Source organism: Microcebus murinus, chromosome 5 (genome assembly GCF_040939455.1).
Source record: "Microcebus murinus isolate Inina chromosome 5, M.murinus_Inina_mat1.0, whole genome shotgun sequence".
Classification (NCBI taxonomy): domain Eukaryota; kingdom Metazoa; phylum Chordata; class Mammalia; order Primates; family Cheirogaleidae; genus Microcebus; species Microcebus murinus.
Genome location: NC_134108.1, coordinates 24364424 through 24381377, shown reverse-complemented (window position 1 = coordinate 24381377; position 16954 = coordinate 24364424). Strand labels below are relative to the sequence as shown.

The window sequence follows — 16954 nt, the reverse complement described above, 5'->3', positions numbered from 1 at the left end:
ATATCCAAATGAAGAACCATTAATGTCTATAGGCCTCTGAGTCCTTTAGCCACACAATGTCAAAGTAACATTTTGTTTGCTCCAACACTTTCTTTGCTCCAAATCAGTAGTGTTCCCCACCCCTGCCCCCGCAAAAAAATGAAAAGAAAAAAACACTGTAGGCTCTGTCCACTTTCTTCTACCTATTCAACTCACCCAACACCTTCAGGAAACACACTCCTAATCACTCATGGCATATCACTGTCATATATTTGGGCACCTAATTTTATACAATTCAGCACTTTATTAAATATTGTCTTATGCTCATTTATCTATATTTTCTTCATGCCTTAAATCCTATTATTCCTGTCTGCATCCTGCTCTGCCTACTTTTCAGTCCTGTGTCACCAATTTAGTTGAAGTACTTATCTCCTCCATCTCTCTTGATCTAGTCACTTGTTCATAAGGTTGCCTGAGTGATCCTTCCAGCTATCCCTTCCTTGCCTCCATTTTGTTATGGTATTCTGTGCTTGCTAGCTCCTGGTCCCTATGAGATGAAGTTTAGCTCCTTTGTCTAGCACACAAAGATCTTCCCAATCTGGCTTCTGTTACATTCTTTAGCTTTCATCATTCCCCACTATACTGAATTGATCCTGCTCATAATATTCTACTTGGAATGCCCTGCTCCTGTCCACTTCAGCCAATTCTTACTTTTATTCAAAACTCAGCTTACAAATATAACCTCTTTTGTGAAAACTTTCCCAAATATACTGGGCTTAGTGAGCCAACTCTTACTCTACCCACAACTATAAAAATTATCACAATTGGCTTTGTTATAATCATCAACTTTTATAATAATTAAAACTATAAGAGCTGGGTGCGGTGGCTCACGCCTGTAATCCTAGCTCTCTGGGAGGCTGACGCGGGCGGATCACTCAAGGTCAGGAGTTCGAAACCAGCCTGAGCAAGAGCAAGACCCCGTCTCTACTATAAATAGAAAGAAATTCATTGGCCAACTAATATATATAGAAAAAAAACTAGCCGGGCATGGTGGCGCATACCTGTAGTCCCAGCTACTTGGGAGGCTGTGGCAGGAGGCTCGCTTGAGCACAGGAGTTTGAGGTTGCTGTGAGCTAGGCTGACGCCATGGCACTCACTCTAGCCTGGGCAACAAAGCGAGACTCTATCTCAAAAAAAAAAAAAAAACAAAAAAACTACAAGGCCGGGCGTGGTGGCTCACACCTGTAATCCTAGCACTCTGGGAGGTCGAAGTGGGCGATCACTCAAGGTAAGGAGTTCGAAACCAGCCTGAGAAAGAGTGAGACCCTGTCTCTACTGAAAATAAAAAGAAATTAATTGGCCAACTAAAAATATATAGAAAAAATTAGCCGGGCATGGTGGTGTGTGCCTGTAGTCCCAGCTATTGGGAGGCTGAGGCTTGAGCCCAGGAGTTTGAGGTTGCTGTGAGCTAAGCTGACACCTGGGCAACAAAGTGAGACTCTGTCTCAAAAAAAAATAAAAATAAAATATAACTACAGTGCACTTAAGGCTGGAATCTTGGTTTTAACATCTTTGTACTCCTAGAGAATATTACAGGTACCTAAAAGGGGGAACCAACAAATTAGGTGCACTGGCTAGCAATAATCAGTGATCAAACTCTCATTTCATATGCTGAATGGCTTACAAGTTCTACAGCCATCAAGACCAGGCATAAATCATGGCAAAGACTAGTACATTACACTTATCATCAGTCTAAAATTTCCCTGGTAGAAGTAGTTCAAGAAAGAAATGAGTTCATCAGAATCTCAACTTCACCAGAACTCTGGAAGCCTGATAACTAATTCACGTAAAACTACCAGAGGTAGATTGTACCAGAAACTATTAACTTATAAGCAGTTCAAGAAAGAAATGAGTTCATCAGAATCTCAACTTCACCAGAACTCTGGAAGCCTGATAACTAATCATCCCAGTTTGCAAGTGATGTCACTACACTGTATAATGGTAGTTTAAGTGCTTCAAAACCAATTTGGAACTTTTCATAGACTTTTACTTTATTGAGCAAATGGCTAATTATCAACAGTTAGCTTCTTTTTAATATTCTATTAAATATTTCCAACACTGTCAGGTATGTTAAATTTGTATTAGAGCTGTAGTGGTTTTTTCTCCTTATCTGAATGGGCCTTATTTACTTACATAATCCCTACTTACAAAGAATCATCTGAGACTGTGGCTACAGGCTGTGGCAGTAAAGTTCAGATTTAAATTTGCCACCACAAAAGAACAAAGGTATTTCTAGATATTAGATTATAAATATTTAAGAATGTCAATTTAATCAAATTCGGAGATCTAAATTTCGTTTAAAATGTCAATTAACCATTATTTTTCTACAGCCTCCTGCCGTACTAGAGATAACAAAGGAAAGTACTGAGCCATTTTATTTTATTTATTTATTTTAGAGACAGGGTCTTCTTTTGTCACACAGGCTAGAGTGAAGTGGCACCATCACAGCTCACTGCAGCCTTAAACTCCTGGGCTCAAGCAATCCTCTCGCCTCAGCCTTCCGAACAGCTGGGACTCCCAGAGCGGACCACCATGCCTGACCTAGGCCATAATTTTAAATACTCGAACTGGTGTTCATAAATTTGGATATTATTTCCAAGAAATTCAAAGAACATCACTGCTATTCAGCCATATATTTGCCTCATTTCCTGCTGGTCATGAGTCAATTTATTTTGTTTCTGAGCTCTAGATTTATATATATATAATGTTCTTGCCTGGCCTGACAAAAAATCATATTGAGTGAACATTTTGATTATATTTTAAGGATAGAGAGTTTCTTCACTGCTACATCATAAAGTACTTTCATAAGTATTTTAAATAAAATTCATTTTACTGTCTAATAACAGGGAGATAGAAATAACATAGAGAATTTAAAACTTACAGGTAACTTAAGCTTAACAGTAAAACTTTAAGCTTCAAAAAGGAAACTAAAAGGTAAAACTTTTAGTTCACAGAATGTTTCTCCCCAAGAGACCTAAATTACAGCTATTGATAAGCAGAACTCCCAAGTATTGCCTTTTATTTCTCCAACATTTTTCAGAGATTAAAATCAAAGATAAATGCCTTAAATGTAGCAGGAAAAGAGAAGCAAAAGGCAAAGACGATCTACATATTAATTGGCTCTTGATAGGCTTAACAGATTATAAAACAAGTATTTAAATAACACCCGTACATTATCTGTTTGAAGTCAATAAATAAAACAGCATCCTCCATGTTTCAAATAGATACAAATTTTTAAAAATTATAAAACACACCAGAGATCCATTAATTTAACTGCTAAATATATACTTTATCTTTAAATGCTACTTCTCCAAAATCCTCATTAAATTACAAGACCATTTTTATTTTTAATTAATAAATGCTGGCTGTCTTTGATCAGGAACATCTAAAAAGAATGCCTTGTGTCACTTTTCTGTATCTTTCTACTCAGCTCATTTTTAAGTAACTGACCTTTACACTATTCTTCCCTTCCTACTTATTTCCTCATTTCTTTTTGGAAAGTGGTTGTTAGTCTTTCTCTTGAAAAGAAAAAGAAAGCAGAGAAGTGAAAAGTAAGAAGAATGATTAACAGCTAAGATTTTGAAGTTTTCAAATAACTTGAGGGGCAGGTAAGGAATATACGAAATTAATTCTATGGGAATAGAATTTATTTATAAAATCAGCATGTGAACTTTGTAGCATTTTCAAAGCACCACAGTAAACCACAGGAAGACAAGACAGAGGCTCCTTTGCACAAGGGAGTCAAGACCAACAGCTCTGTATTGTTTTGCTGAACTTGATTCTCCCTAACAGAACTCAACAAATTAATTAAAAGCCATATCATTTGGAGTATCAAAATAAAAGATGACATTGCATAAATATTTACATACATAGAACATATTACATGATGCATAAGCATACAGATAAAATAGTATTTACATAAGTGTCATTACACCAAAATAAACAGTATGTTTAATCATAAAAAACATATACTTGATTAGCAAATGACAAGGTTAACCAAATCAATTGTGACAAAAAATGTTTCTTTAGACATATGTACCAGATTTTAAAAACACAGTTTTCTCTCACAAAAATAACTAGAAAATACAAGGAATAGCAAAAAATATTCTTTCCACCATTAAGCACACAAAAATTGAAAAGCCTGCCACCACTTCCCTCTAAGCACTGCACTGAATCATGCATATCAGCTAAAAACCATAATGAATGGAAATTTGGGTTAATAAAATTAATTTCAAACAAGCAAGCTAAGTGATTGACTTACAGGATCAGCTGGTGCAATGTTAGAATCAAATTGGGTCAGAGTTTGTGAGCTTGAAGAGCGTTCACTAAATGTCTCCCACTGCTGAACAGACAGAGGAGAGACAAGTCAGCATGATGAGAAAGATGGAGTAAAAGATCACTGGAGAAGATTTAGCAAAGTAATTCAGAGGTTGCACTGCAAGTTGTGTTTCATAGGTCTAACAAAATTCTGTAATTTCTATTTTCCTTCAACATTTTATTCTTAGCTATTCTGGGTCATCTGTAATGTAAGGTGAGTGGCTTCACAATCAAATATATAATAATAACTTATTGCAGTCTCTATGTAAGAGATTCAAATCCTTACAGAATCAAAACAAAACACAATAAAGGAGGAACAGAGTCTAAGCAATGTAAATGACCACCAAGTAAAAATGTAAAAAAGGGGTTTGTCTCGACTAAAGAGAAAAAGAGTAATTTCAAATCCTTCATTGAACATTCTAGTCTTAAGGTATTGAGTTGGTGATGCTAATGAACCAAAGTTTTTGGTCAAAACAAAGCAAGTTAGTGCAACTTGCCAGTGCGACCCCTGAAAGATGATTCTATTATGTACGTGCACATATTTTATACATATGTATAGATATTTAATAAAATATAATTGAGATAAAAATGCAAAGAATTCTGGAATTAATATATGTTTGAGCTTATGTCAATCTGTAGCAAGTCAATTCTTGCAATCAGCACTACAAACAGGGCCATGCCAGACCACAAGACACAACTGCCAATCAGGCACCCCCCCGACCCCATGCTAGAAAAATCAGAATGCGGCCACAATGAGAGCAAATCAAGCATCTGAGCATGTATTATATATAGAAGATGTATTTGGATATGAAATACTATTCTTCTAAAAGAGGTACACAAAGAAATATCATACCTCTTAAAATAGGTGGAGTGGTAAGTCAATATTAATTATAGTAAATTCCATTTGTTTTGGAGATCTTAGTAATAAAATAGTATAGAATTTTTATATCAAAATTGTATTAAAATTATCATTTCAATTGGATCAAGAAACATTAGTTATCCTCTGAAGAAGGAAAAACAGCTACACACATACAATATATACACACAAATGTTCACACACAGACACAACTACCCCATTAACCAAAACCACCTTTTTATAATTCATTTTGGAAAAGTATACATTTTTATGCTTCAAAGTTCAACTTACTATTTAAAATAGTGATATTCAATTTGAGAAGATACATAAAAATTAAATATTAGCAAATAAGCACATTGTTATCAATTAAACACAAATGGCTAGAGCAATCATTCAACAACTTTTTCTACAAATAAGTTTTAATATGAAAAGATATACTGAGAAATACTGATGCGTTCAAAGTGTTTCATGAATAAAAAAGTCTGTAATAATTCACTTTTGACATGGGGCATCACTTCAGGGAAGTTATCAGTATTTTTTACTATAGTTTCTTTTTCAATAATTATTGTTGAATGGATACAGAAGGAATTTTTAAAATCCTAATTATCTGTGGAGAAAAATTTAGATGCCTAAGATTTTTGTCCCAAAAGAGGTATTTACCTATGTACCCCATTTGGGTGGCATGAAGTTTAACTTGGTTTCACAAGACTATACGTAGGCTACCTGGAGGGCAGAGAGACGTTCTTATCTTTGTTACTTTAGTATAATGGTTAGGAGCACTGGCTCTGGAACCAGACTACTGGAATCCTACTTATGCTGTACACCTTGGGCAAGTTACACAACCTCTCTGTGCTTTAGGCTCACCATCTGTAACATGAGATTAATAATATCTACCTCATATAATTGTTCGAGGATTTAAGGAGTTGAATAGAATTGATATGTCAAAAGTGCTCAGTAAATGCTAGGGATTATTATTAGTGTTATTCCCTATGGTGCTTCATCCATATCCACAGGTGCTGGCTAAATATATGTTCAGAGAATATTAGTGTTTTATGGTAGACAACTAAAATATAAAGCCTGTATCTTAGCCTGTATCTAAAGCCTGTATCTTAAGTAGATATTTTTGTAAGTATCATTAAAATGTCTCAAAAATCAATGTTTTACTAGTATGATTTTTCACATACAGCAAAAAAATAATTATGACATTCATGACCTTATTACCAAATACTACAAAATAAAACTTGACCCTTGGGCCGGACGTGGTGGCTCACGCCTGTAATCCTAGCACTCTGGGAGGCCGAGGCGGGCAGATTGCTCGAGGTCAGGAGTTCGAAACCAGCCTGAGCAAGAGCGAGACCTCGTCTCTACTATAAATAGAAAGAAATTAATTGGCCAACTAACATATATATATAAAAAAAAAATTAGCCAGGCATGGTGGCGCATGCCTGTAGTCCCAGCTACTTGGGAGGCTGAGGCAGGAGGATCGCTTGAGCCAGGAGATTGAGGTTGCTGTGAGCTAGGCTGACGCCATGGCACTCACTCTAGCCTAGGCAACAAAGCAAGACTGTCTCAAAAAAACAAAACAAAACAAAAAAAACTTGACCCTGCTTTCCCCTCTGATAGCAAATTCTTTCAAGGTTTAATCACTCTGTCTAGAAAAATACTTATATTAATGGTTTTGCATCCAATGGTAGGATTGGATGGTATGTTTTAATGCCTCAGACACAGGTATCATGGCTGTGATTATGTCATAAAACAGCCAGCAGTGTAAAACTGAAGTTACTTCTCTGTTTTCCAACTGTTCAAAATGAACTGGCATGCTCTTTAATCCATTACTTTTCTGGCTTGAAATGACATGGAAAGCACAGAAATTTATAACTTGTTTCTGAAAGTCAACAAATTTTTATTTTTGTAAAACTACCTAAAAGTGATAAAAAAAAAACTGTAAGGAAAAAAAAGTAACATGTCACAAAGAAAACTGTTCTAAAAGGCTACAGCAGTGGTTTCCCAATGAAGTTATCCAGAGCACTAAAGTTTACAACACCTCAAGAAGTGTTGTAGGGGAGTCAGGGCCTCAGGCTATCTTCCCTCATTCCAATCAGAGTGACCATTTTATAGTTCCAGAGTAATGGGGGAACAGTGCATGTGTCCAAATTCCATTTTGCATACTGTGCTTGGTCACATATGATACATCTTTAGTGCATTTAACATGGTAAATCATTCCATTTTGTATTTAATAAAACTAATTATAAATAATTTGGGTTGTAGAAAATACTTTTTTCATGTTGGAAAGCTGAATTAGTGGCTTCTCATATCACTTCCAATTCTAAGATTCCAAATGTATTACTACATACCTTGCTTATAGGACTGAGAAGGCAGTGTGACACAGTGGACATGGCAGTTGACTGGATTATCAAAGGACTTGTGTTCAAACCTTAGCTCTTCTCTCTCACTGAATATGAGATCTTGGCCAAGTCATTTACCCTTTCACTACTAACTTCCTGCACCTACCCTTCTGAACTCACAGGGTTTTATCTAGTAGGAATGAGTGGTGGAAACCAAATGGCAGTATACACTTTGAAAACCTCACAAAGTCACATAATTAAATTTATTTATCATAATCATATTTGATATGTTCTCAGGTATGCATGCATGCTGAAAGAGCTATAAACTGCAACTGCCTTGTTTGGAAATTCTTACCTTAAGAAAGTTAACTTTTAATGAAAGAAAAAAGAAGCTTTGCTAACCTCACTGCTCTGATTCAGCTCAGGCCAAGTCTGGTTCAGTGACGGCATAGATGGTGACTTGCTTGGAGGAGCTTCGGCAGGAGAGCCTGAATAACCTACCTCACCTGGTTGATCCCCAACATCTGCAATTTAAAAATAGAGAAATTTTCTAGAAACAATATATTTTAGTTTAGAAATATTTATAAAAAAGCTAATGGATGATTTTCACAAGTACTAATTTATAATCTAAATTTCCTTTCCTCGCGTTTCTAGAATAAATATTTTAACAATCAGACTACTTATTTCTGCTACTTATGGTCTACTTGCAACCACAGCTTTTCGTGAACATAAAATCTAATTAGGAATAAATATAAGAGTATTATGCATAATAATAATGTAATAAATCACATGTTTTGAATCATTTTCTGATAATAAGAATAGATTTGTACCAGTTTCCCAAAGTGTATTTCATGGAATACTAACTAATCAATAAGGTGGCTTTAAAAAATTATGTTTTCTGCTCAAATAATTTGGGGGATACAGCAACTCCCTGTTGGAGCATCCCTATGCACAACTGTGTATCAAGACTTGTGATGTCCCAGAGTAAATAAACTTTATTTAAACCAGTTTTTCCCAGACATACATCCTTTTCATTAAATAAAACCTTTCAATATTCCCTTGTAATATACTTTGGAAAATGCTGATTTATACTAATTCTTTCACATTTTCTCTGCAAATCTCCCTCGCTACCACAAAGCAGCGCATGTTTGCAAGGCAGACAGCAAAAGAAGAGTCCCCAGCCATGGGCAAAAAGCAAAGTCAATGAGCCCATATGAAACTGAAACTTCTATCATTAGGCTCAGCAGCACTTAGAGACCTAATTGAGAGAGCTACAAATCCATGATACTATGTCAAAATGATTTTTAAAGTATTTTGAAATATCATATTCTCCTTTTACTTATAGTTAAGCCTTAATTTAAAATATTTCTAAACTATATTTAAAAATAGAAGGAATGTCAAGGGAAACTAAATTCTCATTCTAATTCTTCCAAGTTTTACATGGCTTTGAATATTATCCCAGTTAAGAGGGAATACCTAATCCCTCTTTTAAAATATATGATTCCAATGTCACTGTCTCTCTGCTTGACCATGGGCAAGTTGAATAAAACAGCATCTGAGTTTCTCCATCAGAAAGAAAGACATTAGACATTAAATGTTAGCACTATACTTCACATTTCTAAATAGACAGCCATATAATATTAATAAACATTAATAATATAACCTAGCAATGCAAGCTTCCAATCCATTCATCAGTAAATCCTTCAAGTTTTAGTGCCTGACATATGACCTAATACATAGTAGCACTCGAGTTTACTTATTAAGTTGTATGTTTATTCTTCTTTAAATTCATTCTCCTTTACTGTCATTTTCCTAGAACCACAATTAACACATAGTTGGAAAGTTCTCAAAATTTTCCTTCTGCCTAATCTGTTACATGACTCCTTCAAAATATTTCCATTTTACTTACTCTGAATTATACCTTTATAATTATACCACACTGCAAATTGTAGTCTGCAGTCTAGCATTATTTTTTGACTAATTTTTGTTTCCTAAGATCAGGAACTATTTCTTAGTTTTATACCTTCTCAATAAAAGTATCACAGTAGTACAGCAGTAGGAAGGCTTCAGGTGTTATTCTATCAAGACCTCTTAACTCAAAGTTCTCAGAGAAGAACTGGTGAAAAAATTATAATAAACAGTAGCAGCAAATTCCCCACTGGTTAGTTTGGGGCTTTCAGTGGGAACAAAAACTATGGACCCTTTTTCCATAGTTTTTATGGAAATGATTAAGTTTAATATGGAATGATAACAAAGGGAAAGGAAGATAAGGAAAGGAGGAGAGTGGCTATAAATCTGACAGTTTACTGAAAGTCTGCCAGGAGGAAAATGAATGAAGAAGTATCTTTAAGAGATCCCCCAAAGCAGATGAGTATTGAAGAAAATAAAAATAGAATTAAAATAGTATTAACTACAGGATAATTTTCAAAAGAACTTGTTTAAAGCCATACTCTACTACATTATTTTTAAATACCATTTTAGGGCAATCTGGGGTGCTAGTGTGGCCTTCAAGATCACAGTTCTTTTACTGACAAATTTAGAGACAGACTTTACCACACCACCAACTCAGGACAGTTATGATTTGGGATAGATTCTGGGAATGTCTCTGGTTCACTGGTACAAAGCTACAGTGGGTTAAATCTCTTAAGGCAGAGAACTGAAATGCTATTCACCCAAACATTTACACTTTGTAATTATTCTAATACAGTTATTTTCTTAGGGTAGCAGTTCTCAAACTATGGATCATGGACTCCTTCTTGGGAGTTCCCAAGTCTCTTTTAGGGGGTCTGAAAAGACAAAATCATTGTTGTAATAACATTAATAATGCTTTTCCCCTTTGCTGACATTTGCATTGACGGTGCAAAGGCAATGGTGGGTAAAACTGCTGGCTTATCAGCAAGAATCAAGGCAATGGCAACAAAATATACTAACAGTTACTATATTCTTCACCCACACACATATCAGTATAAATCTAAACAAATACGCAGGCTGATCCCTCTGATGAATATGCATGATGAAGCAATGAGAATTAATTTTATTAAACTCAGCCCTAAAAACACATCTTTTTAATACTGTGTGTGACAAAATGGGGAATACAGACAAAGCATTTCTGCTGCATAATCAAAGTACAATTACTGTCAAGGAAAAGTACTGTACTTGTGTGATCAGTTGTAAGCTGAACAGACCACTCTTCTTCATGGAACACCATTTTTCTATAAAGAACAGCTCATAAACTATAATTATTCATACTAGGGTATTGGGCAGGCATCTTTCTCATAAATGAAGTGAACCTGTCACTTCAAGGAAAGCAACTGTTTTCAGTATTAGTTACTAATGACAAAGTTCAAACTTTCAGACAAAAATGAGAATTTTGGAAAATGAATATACATGTCTATAATCTTAACAACTCAGCACTTGAAAACTTCTCTGATAGGACAGTGGTAATATTAATATCCTGTGACATTTTATAATGAAATATCCCAACATCTGAAAGATGTGTATAATTCAATGAACTAATATGTTGCCAATATCCAATGTGTTGTGTTACAAAATCATAGATGGATAAAGGGTTCATTCAAAATACAAGACAGACCAATAGATTTTAACGTAACAGTACAAAAAATTCATTAATATGGTTTCAGCTTCCACATCACAACCAACCTTTAAGAACTTAGCATTTGCGTCTTGATGTAATACCAAAGAATACCCACAATATCTGAAAAAGCTATAAAATAGTCTTTCCTTTTACTTGTGAGGACAGATTTTCTTCACATATTTTCCACAAAGGACCAGACAGTAAATATTTTAGGTTTTGTGGCTATACAGTCTCTGTTGTAGCTATTCAACCCTACCATTATGGCATAAAGGCAGCCATAAGCAATTTGTAAATGAATGAGCATGGTTATGTCCCAATAAAATTTTATTTCTGGGCACTGAAATTTGAATTTCATACAATTTTAATCTGTAATAAGATATTATTATTCTTTTGATTTTTTTTCAATGATTAAAATGAAAGACACATTCTTAGCTTGTAGGCTAATTATAAACAGGTAGGACACTGGATTTGGCCCAAAGGGCTTAGTTTTCAGATCCCTAACATACCTCAAACAAAGTAACATATCCAACACACCGAATGCAGAAGTATATATGACAATCTAATTGTCTTCTATTAAGCCAGCTATAAAAGAGATTTGCAAAAATGTAAAACAATGCCACCTTTTTCATACATTTTATTTATTTTGGAGAACAGTATTGTCCTAAAAATATTTATGTTAATATATAGAGGTTATTGCTATTTTTAAATAAAGTAGTAAATATTTAAAAATTAATCAGTTTTAATTTCTAATAGGGTTATTACTGATAGATCTAACCCACATAAACAAAGGCTCTTGGGGTCCACAATTTTTAAGAATGTAAAGGGTCCTTAAGATTAAGAAGATTAAAAATTATTGCCCTACAGAATCCAAAAATTATTTGAGATAAATTAGCAAAATTATACAGTGCTTCGTTTCCTATGTTCTAGAAACCAACAGAGTCTGTAGAGAAGCATTAGGTCTGGAAATAAGTTGTACCTCCTTCAACTTTGCTCCCTACAAATACTCCAACAAAGAGCTTCTTGCCCACCCACAAACATTAGTCTTTAAGACTGTATCCTTCCGGAGGCAGGGGTGTAGTTTTACTCTTACCTGATGCAGTGTTCCAACCTAGCCTCCTGCTGGAACACTGTGTCAACCCTGCCTCCCTCCTGAGGGTTCTGCTCTGCCCCTGACATCATCAGAGCATCAGGGCTGAAAAAGAAGAGCATGAGCCTCAATTATTTGTTAAAGTTAACCTCAAAAGGGCTGTTATGCAAAAAGTATTTTCATGTATAAAAGTGTGTCTGGAAGAGGCAACCCAATATGATCATACTGACATATGGTTGTATTCTACATTTATTCTAGGTTTATAAACACTGGCAGAACTTTTCATCCCTCTATCCTTCAAAGAATCTGGAAATTTCTTAGATTCAGTTCAGTACAGCATATCTGCTGAACAATCTCTTTCTTAAAGAGCTTTTATTATTTTAGGTTTGTAAACCACTCATCCTAAATTTCTCTTATTTTCTTAGTATTATACTTGATATACTAAAAAATTATTTCAAAAGTGACTGCCAGCTGTTTTTAATCTTACAGAAACATAAATATTCCCCTAAAGTCTTAGGGTTTAAAACTTATTTTGTTTTCATACAGGAAGTTCTTCAACAATGAATGGTTAGCTATATCTTTTACTTATTTGAAGAATATTATTCTTACAAAAAAATATAAAATAAAAAATAAACAGGTTTGGCTAGGCACGGTGGCTCACGCCTGTAATCCTAGCACTCTGGGAGGCCAAGGAGGGCGGATTGCTCGAGGTCAGGAGTTAGAAACCAGCCAGAGCAAGAGCGAGACCCCGTCTCTACTAAAAATAGAAAGAAATTAATTGGCCAACTAATATGTATATAGAAAAAATTAGCTGGGCATGGTGGTGCATGCCTGTAGTCCCAGCTACCTGGGAGGCTGAGGCAGGAGGATTGCTTGAGCCCAGGAGTTTGAGGTTGCTGTGAGTTAGGCTGACGCCACGGCACTTACTCTCGCCTGGGCAACAAAGTGAGACCCTGTCTCAAAAAAAAAAAAAAAAAAAAAAAAAACTAGAAAAATAAAAAAATAAACAGGTTTGGATGAATTTTTGTCTTCAAGGAAAACTACAAAGGGTAACTTTTTCATTTGTACTCAAAAGACAGGGATAACCAATGAATATGAAGAAAAAAATTAAAGACAAAATTTAAGATATGTTTTATCTTGAATGATATTAAATGCATCAATAACTAAGTTCTTTTTCCAAAACGAATTCCACTTGTCCTGAACACCTCACAAAATGGAAACTTATTCAGTAAGCAGATCTTTTTTTTTTTTTTTTTTGAGACAGAGTCTTACTCTGTTGCCCGGGCTGGAGTGAATGCTGTGGTGTCCGCCTAGCTCACAGCAACCTCAAACTCCTGGGCTCAAGCAATCCTCCTTCAGCTTCCCAAGTAGCTGGGACTACAGGCATGTGCCACCATGCCCGGCTAATTTTTTCTATATATTTTAGTTGGCCAATTAATTTCTATTTTCAGTAGAGATGAGGTCTCGCTCTTGCTCAGGCCGGTTTCTAACTCCTGACCTCGAGTAATCCGCCCGCCTCGGCCTCCCAGAGTGCTAGGATTACAGGCGTGAGCCACCGTGGCCAGCCAGTAAGCAGATCTTAAGAGGGTCTATTACATAGAAGTCTAACAGTTTAAATCAAAATCAAAGGTTTAAAAAAGTATATAATAAGGTTTGAAAAGAAACAAAACATTCACCTAAAATTCTAGTTAAATTGTACCTGACTTTTTTTACAGTGCCAATCAACATTTGATAGCACCTCCTATTTGACTCAGCTATGTTATACTTCAAAGAATATTACCTACAGATATAGAGGAAGTTCCCATTATCCAAAGATAGTTAAAAACGGAAAAAATCCACTTACAACGAATCCACTTTAAATAAGGACCGGAATTTCATAAAGAGGAAAAAATGAGGGCTTTGTCTTAAAAACTTACACAGAAAATTGTGGTACAGAGTACAAGAACAAAGAATGAAAGATGATGTTACTTTTTGGGGGGGCATAATTTGGTGGCAAAATTAAACAGCACTAATCAAGTCACTGAACATTTACTGGGGGCTTATAGGGTTCCAGGCTCTTGAGATACAGTACTGAGCAAGACAACAAGGGTCCTATTCCCATGGAGTTCTCTTTATAAAAAAGGAAGAAAGATGTCTATCCTTCATTCGCTTTTGACTTTCACAGCACAATCACAGAGGAAAAAACTCATTTCTGCAAAAAATTGAGGATATCATTAATTATGCCAAGGATGTTTACTAATCCACTAAAACTGAAGCCATAATCTTTTAAAGCTCCTACTGTTGTCATCATCCTCATGAAGTTTTTCTCCTTCAAGTATTATCTAGCCTTGTTTTTGTCAATGTCTTTGCCAGGTTTTGAAGAGTTTTAACTACTGAGAACAATTTCATTAAATAGTGTATCTTCGTTAATACGTGTAATTCAATTGTACTGATTTGTCAGCTATAACACCCAACTCTCTGGAAAGAAATGACAATAGTGTTAAAAATGTCTGTGTGTGTTTGTGTTGAGGGAGAGGAGTGGTTTGAGAAGTAATTCCTTAAGTGAAAACTTGATGACAATTATTAGTACATATTTTCATTATTAAAGGACACTTGGATAATGAATTTTCAAGAACAAAGATTCTGGGTTATTTGTACAAAACAAAGATGCACATATAAGCATGTTCACCATAGTATTGTTTTAAAGGTAAAGCCAGGAAACAACCGCAAAATTCATCAGTAAGAAACTGGTTAAATTAAGGTACATCATAGTATGGAATACCTTGGATGATACAGAATGTGACAGCTGTATATGTGATGAAGTGCAAAGATGTCCAACATTTACAGAAAAAAAAAATCAAGGATGTATAGAGTATGATTGCACTTGTGTAAAAACCAATCTATGTGTGTAGGCTTTTATATATATGCTAAAAATTTCTGGAGGAAAACAAGAGAATACCTTAATAATGACTGACTTGCATCAAGGTAGTCTCAAGTCTGAATTTGCATGAATTTCTAGTAAACTATTCATGAAAAGTCCCATGTGCCTTCTCTTCTCTAGCTTTTAAAAATATTAATGTTGGAAGTACTGCTTACAGTCTGGGGAATCTATGCTATGTACCCTAGAAACAACAATTGAAACATAGACCCAAATCTACTACGTAAATACAGTGATTATATAGGAAGAGACAGGGGGCACACCCCTTTCTCTCTTTCAGCATCTCAAACAGATACTGCTGAGTTGCTCATGTGAGCAGTGTGGTATGCAGAAAGAAAATAGTTAAAAACCACTACCTCAGACATTTAATCATTTCAAAAATGTGAATGTCTACTTACATACTCAATTGGCACCATGCTAAATGCTGAGATATAATGAACAAAACTGATCTAGTGCCTGCCTTCCTAGGAGCCTCTAGTCTAGTTTGAGAGATGTATTAAATAATCACAAAAATACATGTAAAATTGCAACTGTGCTACAAAGAAGATTCTTTGGACATTATTACAGTAAGGTAGCAGGTTACCTTAATATTTTTTTTAAAAGATAAACATTCTTAAAAAGATAAACATTCTTTCTTGAATTCAGCTTCAGAAAGCTGTTTCTGCAGATGAATTTTTATATGCTTTCTTTTGTAAGACAACAAAAACCAAGTTTCCCTTTCTATTTATTTTAGCTGCTAAATTGATTGCTGATGGTCTACATAAGCACTTCTACCTCTGATCCTTAGTTGTTCTATTTTATTTATTTAATCCTGTAAACCCATTCAAATGATTTGGGAAAAAATACATATACTCCACCCATATTTGCATGCCCATGGGAAGCCTAGCTTGTTATACCAAGGAGCTGTAACTCAAGTGACCACTGTTTACCCTCTAGTTACCTCTAGGAGTTAAGCTGGAAGTACAGAATATTTGTGGAGGTAATATTTTATTATGGCCCAACATCACAAACTTAAGAGAACAAATCGCTTTATTTTCAAAGGTAGCAAAATGTCAAGAAAAATATCTTACTTTGAAAATGGCACACACTGAGAATTAATTCATCCAATAATTACTAACTGAGTGATTCAGTACATGCCTGGCAAAGTGGCAAGTACTGAGGATACTATAATAATATACATTTCCTTTTTTTCAGCAAGTTTAGAGAGCAGTGGTAGAAAAGAGAAAAAATAAACAGGATTTAGCACGATATGTTCCATAATAAATACCATGTAGAAGATGCTATGAGATTATCAGAAAACAGAGAAACCACCTCTGCCTGTAGTCAGAAAGAATCCACAGTTATTTATGATAAATTCTAAAAACTATTTTTCCCTTAACTGTCAACTTTTTAAAACACAGATATTTATAATGATTTTTACAGATACTGACTGACCCCACAGTGTCATTGGACATTTTCTATATTCAAAGGACTTCGTGTCATATGAATCTCAGATTTATAATAGAAAAAAGATTATAATGCCTCCCCTCAATTAACAGAATTTCAAAATTTATCATTTCTACACATGTAAAGTAGATTTAAATTTAATACAGTATGATCAAAATGTTTACAATAAATTTGATATTAAAACCATACATTACATTGGGAGGAGAAAAAAATTACCAGAGTCTGTGATACCTTTTAATTGTTACAGCAACAGTACACAGATATATCCAGGCAAAAAAATCAAAGTCTTTGTTAAACAGATCTAACAGGTGTAAAATTAGACAAAAGATAAATGCTCAGAAAAAAAATTCTC

The 16954-nt window shown here is 34.9% G+C and overlaps 1 protein-coding gene across 5 annotated transcripts in view; it reads right to left on the bottom strand.

Annotated features, from left to right (window-relative positions):
• The window catches only part of REPS1 (RALBP1 associated Eps domain containing 1), a 77189-nt gene that overhangs the window by 15624 nt on the left and 44611 nt on the right, over nt 1–16954 (bottom strand). For 3 of the 5 annotated variants that reach the window (XM_012748050.3, XM_012748053.3, XM_012748054.3), the window contains exons 9-10: nt 7960–8081; nt 4301–4381 (exon numbers count right to left, since the gene is read on the bottom strand). In XM_012748050.3, the coding sequence (XP_012603504.2) occupies nt 4301–4381; nt 7960–8081 (203 nt within the window). The remainder of the gene's footprint in view (nt 1–4300; nt 4382–7959; nt 8082–16954) is intronic. The other 2 variants (XM_012748055.3, XM_012748056.3) reach the window with 1 other exon arrangement.